Raw genomic sequence first — 12151 nt, 5'->3', positions numbered from 1 at the left:
CTCTGCAACTTGGAAACTTTAAAATATCATTTGCTTTATATGTGCATCAAAGTGCAGCTGTATCTAAAGCTAGACATCACAATCAAAAAGTTAGTCCAAAACCCCACATTTTTCAGGAGATATTACTCACAATTCAGTTTAACAAAAAGTGATATGGGTTGGGATATGTGGAAATCTGAACAGTTAAATAATGACATCTAACTATGCCTTGGGATCCTATCTCTAATGACCCAGATTTGTAAACTATTTCCTAAAATTGTATTTTATCTGTTCAAGAAAGCATTACTCAGAAAAACACAACAATACTACAGTCCACTAACATCAGGCAATATTAAGATTACATGATACAGAAAACCAGACAATTCTCAAATGAAAGACATTTTAGTAAATTTTCTAAATTTAAGGTGCTTCTTATATGTCTGCTTTGGAGCCTTTTAAAACCTTAAAGGGTTTCTAGAGGACAACAAAGATGACAAACTTCTTGCACTTTTAAAAAGCTGGTTTTCTCTTGCTAGTACCCCATTTCAGAAGCTAGCAATGTAGGTAAACACCAGGTACTGTAAGATTCATAACAACACAATGACAAGTGACCATACAACTACATACTATGTCCTTTCAAAATGACACTGATTTACAAACTGCGCCTGTGGGTGCACCAGAGATCTATCCATCAGTTACTTCACATGCAATGGCTGCAAATATTTGGAAATCTTTGTATCATGAGGATGGCTGGGAAATGGGAAATCATCTGGATATTTCAGTCATAGTGATGTAATGTAGGCAGCCAAGCATCACAGCAGGCTTCCTACAGAACAGACCTACAGCCTGCTTTCAAAGTTTTTGGGTAACACTTAGTCCCATAACATACCGGGGCACATCCAGAGGTTGTGGATAGCACCCTGTCACTACTGCTTTAATCAGTTTTAAGTAGGGAGAAGAAGGATCTTCTTACATATCTGCGTCACTCCACTTTCTGTCATCCAAAGCCGTGAGCTGGCACGTCATAGGCTACTGCTAATTGAGCATGAGGGGCATGTAAACAAAACAAATATCCCTGGATTGGGATATGCTAATGCTAGTCCTACGCAAGAATTACAACAGTAAAGGGATTCCAAACAGATGAAGCCAAAAGTTCAGACTGTCAACTCACTGCACAGAAGGGGTCTGGAGTTAAGACTTACTCCCTGTATTACTCCAAGCATTCAGGACATGAAATACTGCTCCCACCCGTGTGGTTTTTTTTCCTCTACTGTGGCAGTCTTTCCACAATGGGCAGAAGTTCTTACCTAGTGCAGAGTTCAATTCTTACACCGCTCCTAATGTCTTGCATTTGTTCACACAAATAAAGAAAACTAATACTGATGAAAAGGCTGTTCCATATAAAATAAAGGGGAGAGAAATAAGTAAGGGAAAGTCCAGGGGGAAAAAACACCCCACCAAAAATCAGTCAGTCTTGTGGGTTGGTTCTTTGAGAGAGTCAGACAAAAGGAAAGAGAGAAACACTGTGAGAAACTATGTTCTTCTGTACCACCAACATTCCTTTTCCTGACTTTCTCATCTGGTTTTACAGGACTTACTCTTCAGATAGAGAGCAAAGTACTTTTGCATGTTCACTTCTGTACTGAAGCCTATGTTCTCAGCCTTGAGTAAAGCTTTTCTTCTTCAGTTTCTCACTAAGGTAAAATAGTATAATTTATCTATATGCCTCACTGAGAGGTCAAAGTTTGCAGTTATATTACAATAGGAGGTATTGTATAAATGCTGGGTATGTTTCAGTAATAAGAATTGAAATTATTCTTCAGAATAACCTGCTGTACCCCAAAATGAAAATCCTCCTGCATTAATTATTCTCACACTATGGTACAGGCTTGCTGGTTTACATTCAAGATTGTTCACATGCTTGTTAGTGGCACAGATTTACACTTTGTTGTTGCTTTTGGTTTGGATTTTTTGGTGTTTTTATCTGTTCTTTGGGGTTTTTTTAAAAATTATCTTATCAACCAAAACAAAAACCTCCCAAATGAACACTGAAAGATGACACCAATCTGTATACAAGGAGTTAGATTTCCAAAAAGAGAGTGAAAATACCTACTTATCCAAAGAAGTACAAACAAAACACAGTATCAAACTCAGCAGCACCTCTGACTCTACCTATCAATGCAAATCAGATGTCAAATTTTATTTTTAAAATGTCTTCTTTTTGTAAAAATCTGAATATACTTGGCAAACCCTAAAAAACTTTGATTTCCAATTAATTTTACGTCATTCTAGAAACAGCTTACCCTCACTGTTAATCAAAGACACTGCATATCTTATCTATTATAGGGAGTTAAGAAATAAATACTTGAAGAAAACGCAGCATTTTGTGAAAGAATGGTTATACAAACATCACGAGGCAGGAAATTGACAGGTGTTCAAACTCGTTAGCAAGAAAAGACCAGGTTGCCTGTGTCAGTCTGATCTCACTCCCTTTGGAAACAAAGTCTCAGGGTTAAACAGTGCTGAAACAGCCTTGGAAACTCTTGACTTTGTAGCTTACAGATGCATACACAATAGGTACTGAGTGACAAGATCTTTCAGCTGCAATAAAAACTGAAAATGCAGTTCTGAGAATAGCGAAATGCTAGGCAGGAAACTTAAAACAGAGATCAAATTGGTGCTAAGCGTCTGTAAAGCCAAGAAAAGCACAGGGAATATTACATTGTGGGATTAAACTGCACAAGTGTACAGATACTTCATAGCTGACATGCAGGCACACTTCAACAGGAACTTAAAAACAGTCAATAACAAAGAGCAGATACTTGGTAAGAGCAGTCAAAGCAAGACAGTAGAGTATTAAGAAAGCATAATCTGAGTCAAAACTATCTTCCAACTTAAAATATTAACTACAACTGAAATGGTTAAAAGATGCTAAAATATCATCAGCTGCCTTTGCAGACATAACGGTAGCAAAACTTTCCTGCGTAATTAAAGCTTTCTTATAATCTCTAATTGTATATGTTGTTGTTCAAGTACTCTGTTGATCAAAAATATAAAAATAAATTTTGAAGTAATACAGCACATTTATTAATTCACCTTTAAAAAAACTAACTCCAGAAATGTACCTGCATATTTCTTACAAATCAAAATCAGGAAAGAAATTTTACTTATGGATGAAAGATACGGAAAGTCAATTTCAAAATGCAAAACCAAAGCACATACAGACCATAGCAGATCCCATCACAGAGTTCCCAGCTAATGCAAGTCCTCAGCTTCCAGGATGCGAAGGAAGTGCGCACTCTGTGGCAGAAGCACACCTCTGGATGTAGGTGCCTATTGTGATAGCACTTTGGTTGAGAGCATGTTCTTTCATAACAAATAGCATTATGAGAGCTGTCATCATCATTGTTTACAAGTAGAATCCACCATACAGCTCCTCTGGGCTCAGGAACTATCTTTATCACCTTTCATGCTACTTTCTACACTGTTTCTAGGAAAGATCCCTAATTCTGTATGGGGTTCTGTGAAAAGAAGGAGCAACTGAAGAGATAATTGCCAGCAGCCCTGAACAATCTCTTTTTGTTTTTAAACTGACGCACGCAAGAAAACTGTTTAGCTTTACAAGACCTGCATCACTTTCACAACTTGCACTGAAATTTAATAGAATTGGTGCATAAAACCACAACAGAACCTGCTCCCGCTCCCGCTCCCAAACCTACGTTTGGACAGTGCTTGCCCACGTCAAGTTTCTCCGCCCGGGGCCGCTCCAGCGCCCTGGCCCCTCCGGCCGCCCCCGACCCAGCGCAGCCCCGGCTGCCGCGACCCCGGCCCGCGCTCCGGGGGGAGCGGGGCGGCGGGGCCGAGCCCGTGGGCTCCTACCTTGTTCGAGGCCATTTCGCTGACGGAGTGCCTGGTCTGCAGGGTCTCCAGCTGGTCCAGGCACCAGTCCAGCTCCTCCATGGTCTCGCTAGCCAGTTTTTGGTAGGCCTCCTCTGCGAAAAGACAGGGAAAGGCGCGCTCAGTTCGCAAGCGTCTCACAGGGCTCACGGGGAGCGCCAGCGCGCCCATCCTGCGCCGCCCGGAGCCCGGACACGGGCGCTGCTCCCTCATTCTGCGGGCAGCGGCGCTGCCCCTCCGCTGGGCCGCGCTCTGAGGAGACGCCGGGGCGGCGCGGACAAGGAACTTTGGTCCTGCGGGGCTCGCCCCTGGCCTCGGCTCGCCGCCCGCCCGGGGCCGCTGCCGTCCGCAGCGCCGCCCCCTGAGGGAGGCTCCGGCTCCGGCTCCGCTCCGCGCCCCGGCCCCGCGGCGGGGCAGGGACGGCGCGCAGAGTGCGGGGCGCGGCTGCCCAGGCACCCACAGCCACCCAGTCCCTGCCGGCAGGAGCGCAGAGCCGTCCTCCCCGTCCTTCTCCTACCTACCGACCGCGGCACCATCAGAAATTAGCCGGGTAACCTTTATAGAAGCGGGCGGGAAGGTGTAAGAGCACATGTGAGTGCTCCGAACAACGCCGGCCCGCCGAAGAGCCAGCTGTCAAAGGAGTGCTCAAATAACTGCAGTCGTATTTTTCTAATCCAGAGTCTGTGTGTGTGTATGTCTGTGTATGTGTGTGCTAGAGCAGGCACAAAGTATTGCATGTTAGCTGTATGAACAAAAGAACCGACGAAAAGGTTTTGGAACTGGACATAGGAATACAATATGGGAAATGACCATGATTTTACCAAAATTGCTAAATATTCAATTTGAACTAACTGTCTTGCAGAAGTTTCAGTTACAGACAGGAAGACATATCCTTCTTCAATAACTCCCCAACAACAGAAAATATGTCAGGATGCAAATAATTTTAGAAAAATAATCCTATATAAAGAGTGCAAGCCTCACCTAAGCCTGGCTAATTTTTATTTTAATGTAGATCTGAAGGCAAGAATGCTTCTCCACATTGAACTCAGAGCTGAGTGAGTTTTAGCCCAGGTATCTCATCTTGCAAGCTGTGTATCTGAAACATCAAGTTTTGAAACTGGTAGCGTGGACGCATCTAGATTAGCTACATGCAAACATTCCTCCAAGGCAGAGAAATGTTTCTTCGATGGGCTGTTATGGACATCTATAACATCTCCCTTGACTTGTTTCACATCTATAACATCTCTCTTAATTTTTTCACATCAAATTAACATTATTTTCAAAATGTCAGACAAGCAAAAAATCAGGAAAAGAAATTAATTAAAACTCCTTTTCAAATAAAATATCCCAGAATGGACTACTGCCAAATAGCTCAGTGCATTACTGTACAACATCCTGGATGCTAGACCTGTATCTTTTTATGTTTCTGAGCACATGCTTAGAAACATCAAGTTCCCTCACAACTTTTAAACTTCACATACTTGTGGCTATTGCAAAAACACTCTACAATTTTGAATAAAATTCACTATCATCTGAAAAATAGTAACACAGTTAGAATTGAGATTAATTGGCAGAACCATTTAGTGAAAATTTTGCAGTGTTTGCCACTTCAGTAAACACATTAACCAACACTCAACAAAAACCCTTCCCATAAAATTGTAAACTCTGTCATTCAGATGCATACTTACTACAAATGCTGTCTCATCCAAAGGAATTCCCTGGCCAATAAAGTCAGGATTTACAGCCTGTTTATCTATTGAAAGAGAATCCATGATGGTCTATAATACAACACACATCACAGATCACTAGTTCTTGAACACAGTAAAACAAGTATGTATGATGTTACTTTCCTGCTAGCCTGAATCTGCCCAACAGAAATTCTTGAAAATCAGATGCTGGGAACCATGTTTTTCTTAACAAGATCTTCCTTCTTAACACCCCTTCTAATACTTAAAAGAGTTTGTAGATAAGGTTAAGCATGAAAGTCTGAGAAGTATGAAAACCACAAAATAAACTCAAGGGATACAATATTCAGGTAAAATTAACAAAATGTTCAGTTTGCTATTTATTTAGCAAAAATATATACATTATCAACAGCACCTTACATTCAGGAATCTTTATCTATTATTTACCTTACCAGTACATCTCAAAGGACATTAGAACACAGAATCCATCACTCACAAGTACCTCACCCCCAGGTTGCTTCTCACAATCTCCCACTTCAGACTGCCACACTTCAAGAGTCTGTGACTGCCGTGGGGACCTGACTGACCACTCAGGCTCAGTAAAATTCTGATGACCAGTGCTAGGCTTAAGACTTGCTGGACTTGGCACCTCCTGACAATTCTTAGAACTCAGAGCTGTCAGACCAATCTTAAATGGAAATAAAAGGTTTTCTAAATGATGGCAAAGTACCCATCAAACAAGCACACCTGCAGTTCTGAAGGGCAGAACAACCGTAGGAAAGCTTTTTCCTGAACAGTACCAAAGCTCTAAATTTGGCCCACACTTTTGTTGTTATACAATGTGGTAGAAAATGTTGAGGTTAACAGCTTTTCAAGCATAACACTCCGGTGCCACTAAGCTAAGAATAAAAGAATAATTATCAGCTGTGCAGCTTTGAGAGCCTCACAACACTGTTTCTGACTTCTCTGTTACCTCTAAGATAGCACCCTGTAATTAGATCCAGGAATGATCTACCAATCAGGTTTTTTGTTTTAGACACACGATCAAGCTTTTCCACCCAGATGATGTAGTCTTAAAACAGATTAACTTCTGTAAATGAGAGGCATCTTGAAATGTCAAAGGTTCTTTTATGTCTCATTAGGCTCTAATATGAGGAAGAGGACATTTTAACACCAACCACTTTTAAGAATTTGCATGTTATTTTGTATATGCTTTTAGAAAAAAGGAAGTGACAGCAAGTGTTCTCTTTTCAGTTTACAGATTACAGGCAATTCCAATATATGTAGCTTTCAATATGGTACATAGAAAAAAAATAACAACGAATGAAAGGCTAACAGAAAGAAAAATCTCTACCATAATAATTTGGCACTGCACAGCTATTTTTTTAAAGTGTTCTACTGTCTGTGTTTATAAAAGACTTGATTCTTAGCACAGTGCCTAACACACCACCATAGATGGCTGCACTTTAACTCACATGGTTATTTGGGAACAATTTCTGATCAAAAATTTTGAAGGGAAAAAATTACTATATGGCAATACTTATGTAGAATGTCCACTGTATGTAATGGTTTGTCATGGTTTTCATATATGTTATTCTGCTACTCCTGGAGAACAAAAAGCAATATTATACTTTTCCACTCATGTAGAAAAGCACTCAAGTGTATTTGTACTAATCTTTGTAGTATTTTAATGAATTTCAAAACAGCAAAAATCAAAAACTAAGTACAGATTTTTCATTATTGTCTGATCAGTTGGGATCATCTAAGTGATGCAAAGATCCTGGAAAAGTGTTGACTCAGCAAGCACATAGTGAAAGGCTCTGACAACTTGCCTTAAAATGGGAGTGTCTTGGAGGCAAGACAAGAACTCTGCCAAGCAGTGATGTGATCCAGAGAGTCTTGGCATGTGTACTGTCTTTTGGAGCTGCAGGCTGCTGGAAGAAGCTCTGACAACCTCCAGGTTATTCTAAATGAATGGAAGATCTAACCAGAAAAGGAAAGTCAAAGAAGGTGTGCACCCCCTGATAAACAGTGCTAAAAATAAACTGGTAACAACAGATTAAAAGAAAGCTGAGGTACTCAACAAATCTTTGTCACAATCTTTATTTCTCTCTTCGCACACCTCTTGAGAGGACAGATAGATGGACACTGGGATAGCAAAGCCATTGTAAGCGAAGATCAGGTTTGTGACCACCTAAGGACTCCTAACATAGACAAGTCTATGGGACCTAATGGGATACATCCCAGAGTCTTCAGCTAAATGGCTGATATAGTTACCAAGCCATTCTCCGTGGTATTTGAGAAGTCATGGCAGTCATGTGAGAAGTCCTTTGTCACTGGAAAAGATGGCACATTGTGCCCATCTTTAAAAAGGGCAGAAAGAGTACCCTGGGAGCTACTGACCTGTCAAGGTTACTTCTGTGCCTGGGAAGATCACGTAACAAATCCTCCTAGAAGCTGTGCTAAGGGATATGGAGGACAGGGGGGTGATTTGAGAGACCAGCACAGCTTCACCAAGCATAAATCCTGCCTGACCAGCCCAGTGGCCTTTTGTAGTGGACTGGCTGCATCAGTGGACAAGGGAAGGGCTGTGCATGTCCTGGACTTCTGTAACTTTGACATGGTTCCTCACAACATCCTACTCTCTAAATTGGAGAGAAGTGAGTTGGAGAAGTGGACTACTAGATGGATAATAAATTGGTTGGATGGTCACATCTGGAGGGTTGTGGCCAAGGACTCAGAATACTAATGGACATCACTGACAAGTGGTGCCTTCAGGGGTCTTTGTTGGGACCAGAGTTATTCAATATCTTCATCACTGATGTAGATGAAGGGATTGAGTGCACCCTCAGCAGATGGTCAGAATGCAGAGTACACCTTTGCAGATGACCCCAAGCTGAGTGGTGCTCTTGATGCACCTGAAGGATGGGATGTCATCCAAAGGGACCTGGACAAGCTGGGAACATGTGGTCCATGGGAACTCCATGATATTTAATAGACCATGTGCTTGTGCACCTGGGTTGAGGTAATCCCTGGTATCAACACAGGCTGGGCATGAACAGCCCCAGAGCAGCCCTGCCCAGAAGGGCTTGGGGGTGCTGTGGGTGAGAGGCTGCACATGCCCCAGCCATGGGCACTCACAGCCCAGAGAGCCACACGTGTCCTGGGCTGCATCCAGAGCAGTGTGGGCAGCAGGGCCAGGGAGGGGATTCTGCCCCTCTGCTCTGCTCTGCTGAGACCCCACCTGCAGGGCTGCATCAGCTCTGGGCTCCCAGCACAGGAAGGAAATGGAACTGCATTAACAAGTCCAGAGGAGACCGCAAGCATGATCCACAAGCATGATCAGAGGGATGGAGCACCTCTCCTATGAGGAAAGATTGCATTGGCATAATTTTACCTGGAAAAGAGAAGGCTTTGGGGTGACCTAATTGTGGTTTCCCAGTACCTGAAGGGAACCATCAAGGAAGATGGAGAAAGACTTTTTACATGTGAATGTAGTGACAGGACAAGGGGGAATGGCTTCAAACTGAAAGAAAGCAGATTTAGATTAGGTATTGGGAGGAGGTCTTTACTGCAAGGGTGGTGAGGCACTGGAACAGGTTGCCCAGAAAAGCTATGGATGCCTCATCCCTGGAAGTGTTCAAAGCCAGGTTGGATGGAGCTCTGAGCAATCTGGTCCGGTAAAAGACCAGAAAAAAAAGTGGCCTTACCAATGGCAGGGGGTTTAGAAGCAGATGATCTTCCAACCCAAACTATTTTGTGATTCTATGATCTACTGTGAGTTTCAGACTCTGGACATCATCCTCAAATTTTTTGTCCACCTTTTTGCTCTTCAGCCTACTGCTTGAAGTTTGGAGCAACAAAACTGCAGAACCAAGATTTTTCAGTTTCTCTTACAGCTACCATTTCAATAAAATCCTCAGAGGTTCAAATCAATAATTTTTTTCTGTAAATGAGGATGTTTATACATCATAACTGATAGCCTAAAATTAAAGTGATGGATATATTTAGTCAATAGTGATAGTTTCTATTAATTATAGGCATGTTAGCTCTTATTCAGCACAGAAATAGCATCCATTTTCTTGCAACATAATTTTTTTTTTATCTACTGAGAAAAATCACATATATTGTGATGTAAAATATTATCTTTGTGGAGTGTTCGCATGTGTTACTGTATATAAAATGTAATTATGAAAGATATTTTTGTTCAACATCTAGAAATTTGTGCACATCTCTCTACAACCACAAGCAAACCAATACCATTGATCAGATTTTAGAGTGAGCATCTGAGAAAACCACTCAGCTGCAGCAGGTTTCTCATCAAGTGCCTTTAAGGTCCCACTCATAACACTCATTTTTTCCATGCTAGGAATATCTCCAAGTTTCTTCTCAAAGTAAAGAAAAATTCCTTGTACATGTTATTAGCCTTATACATACAGAGACAGTCCAAATGACAAGGATATACTGCTTTATACAAGTAGCACTACCCTTAGGCTGTGCAAACTGCCTTATCTCCTTGAACAGAGAAAGTAGAAACTTTCAGGGTACAATAGGAGGAAAATTATAAATTCCAGCTATGCTCAACTTGTCAAAATACTTGATTATTGTTACATAATAAAAAAGAAGTGCATAAAGAATTGTACAAACAAAACACACATTAAATGAGGATCTAGAAAACAGAAATTTTTATTCCTGAAACATATTTTTTTCCTCTCATGGTCTTAGAACAAACCAAATATCTCATTTAACAATATCTCTGTGTACTAAGACTCTATGTCAAGGGCAAAAGGATAAAAAGTATGTGTTTATATTGTTATGAGACCAGGTAACAGGAACACAGCAGATATCCAGGAAGAACTTACTGGGCTCTTGAAACAGGCCTATAACAGTTAGTTTAGTGTAAATAAAACACTTCTGATTCCTTTAAATAAAGAATTGAATCATTAGGCTCTCACTATATGGTTCAGTTTCTCTGTGTGGGACTGCTAACTTGTGCTGGCTTTATTTTTCTGTAACCATTTTATGTATTTCTTGGAAAAAAGGTCTGAAACAAAGTTACTCATACTGATATAATTTGCCCCAAAGTCTAGAAGAATTTATGTATAAAGTATTCTCAAATTCATCTAAACAAACAGTCCTGAGACGCCATAGTAAGGCAGAATATTAAAAAAAAAAATGTTTTCAGTTGAAGCCAAGCAGGAAAACATGCATTCAGTACAGATTTAAATAATTTACTGCCTTAATGACAAACCACACCAAAATTTTGCAGTGTGGATGTTTAAATCCACTCTTTCCTATTATCAAATATCCAGAAAAGCCAAATGAAGGTTCTTCTGTTACCACTCATCCCTACCCAGTGCTCCTTTCCTCTCTGACCAATTTGGCATAGTACTAAAATATTCCTTACTCCACTGCCTGTAAGAATTTGCTAGAAGGACCACTGTCACTTACTCACTGAAAAAAAGAAGTAAGCCTTTTCATCAAGCAATCAACCTTGCCCAAAATGAAGAAAAAGGGGGAAGCTCTTGATTTTTAAATAGCAGAATGTCCTTTTAATGTATTTTTATTGCTTTTTTCATGAAAAAAACCTTAATTTTGAGAAAAGGTCTATTTCTTTTTAAAATTTCTTTTTCTCCCAACAGTTATGAGAAAATTGTGTCAATTCTATTCTCTTGTGGGCAAGGAGTTCAATAATAGATTCATTGCTCAAGTTGCTTTCTTGTCCTATTTTTGTATCATAGAAAAAATATTTCTTCTAGTGTAAAGGGTATATCCTCAAATCAGTTTCCCCTCTAGGTGTAAGCCAGTTTCTTTGCAAGAAGGATACTGCTGTTCATTCAACATAATGAGAGAAGTGAAAGGTTTTCAAAGTGGAACAAAATCAGAGGCAACAGGCATGAACTAAACAACAGGATGTTACCTCTGAACATTGCAGAACTTTCCCTGTGAGGGTGATGGAACACCGGCACAGGTTGTTCTGTGGAGTCTCTATGCTTGTAAATCTTCAAAAGCCATCAGGACATAATTTAGGCAACCAGTTACAGCTGGCATTGCCTAAGCAGGGGGATCAGACTATGTGGCCTGCAGAGGTCCCTTTCGGTTTCCACCAGTCTGTGATTAAATTAGCAATTGAGAAAATAAAAGCCATTTTTTTAAAAAAGTGTGTGGCTCAAACATATTTAAGAGGAAATAAGTTATTGTGCAGAAGCAAAATTGTGGCCAGAAAAGATGAGGATATGTGACAGGAGTAGCCCTGAAGATACCAAGGTCAGTGCAGAAGGAAGAGCAGGAGGTGCCCCAGGTGCCAGAGCTGAGATTCCCCTGCAGCCCGTGGTGCAGAATGGGGAGGCAGCTGCAGCCCATGGAGGAGACCCATGCTGCAGCAGCTGGATGCCTGGGAGTCAGCTGTGACCCCACAGGAAACCTGTGCTGGAGTAAGTCCTGGCAGGGACCTGTGACTGCGTGGGGCACCTGAAGGACTGCAGCCCGTGGAAGAAAAGCTGGAGCAGTTTGTGAAGAACTGCAGTCAGTGGGAAGGGCTCATGCTGGGGAAGCACACAGAGAACTGTCTCCAGTGGGACATACCCCAT

The 12151-nt window shown here is 41.3% G+C and overlaps 1 protein-coding gene across 2 annotated transcripts in view; it reads right to left on the bottom strand.

Moving 5' to 3' along the window:
• The window catches only part of PDE4D (phosphodiesterase 4D), a 348935-nt gene that overhangs the window by 39053 nt on the left and 297731 nt on the right, over positions 1-12151 (bottom strand). For both annotated transcript variants that reach the window (XM_030968142.1, XM_030968143.1), the window contains exon 6: positions 3859-3971. In XM_030968142.1, coding sequence (XP_030824002.1) covers positions 3859-3971 — 113 coding nt within the window. The remainder of the gene's footprint in view (positions 1-3858; positions 3972-12151) is intronic.

The sequence above is a fragment of the Camarhynchus parvulus genome, chromosome Z (assembly GCF_901933205.1).
Source record: "Camarhynchus parvulus chromosome Z, STF_HiC, whole genome shotgun sequence".
Taxonomy (NCBI): Eukaryota; Metazoa; Chordata; class Aves; order Passeriformes; family Thraupidae; genus Camarhynchus; species Camarhynchus parvulus.
This window is presented reverse-complemented; position numbering and strand designations above follow the sequence as displayed.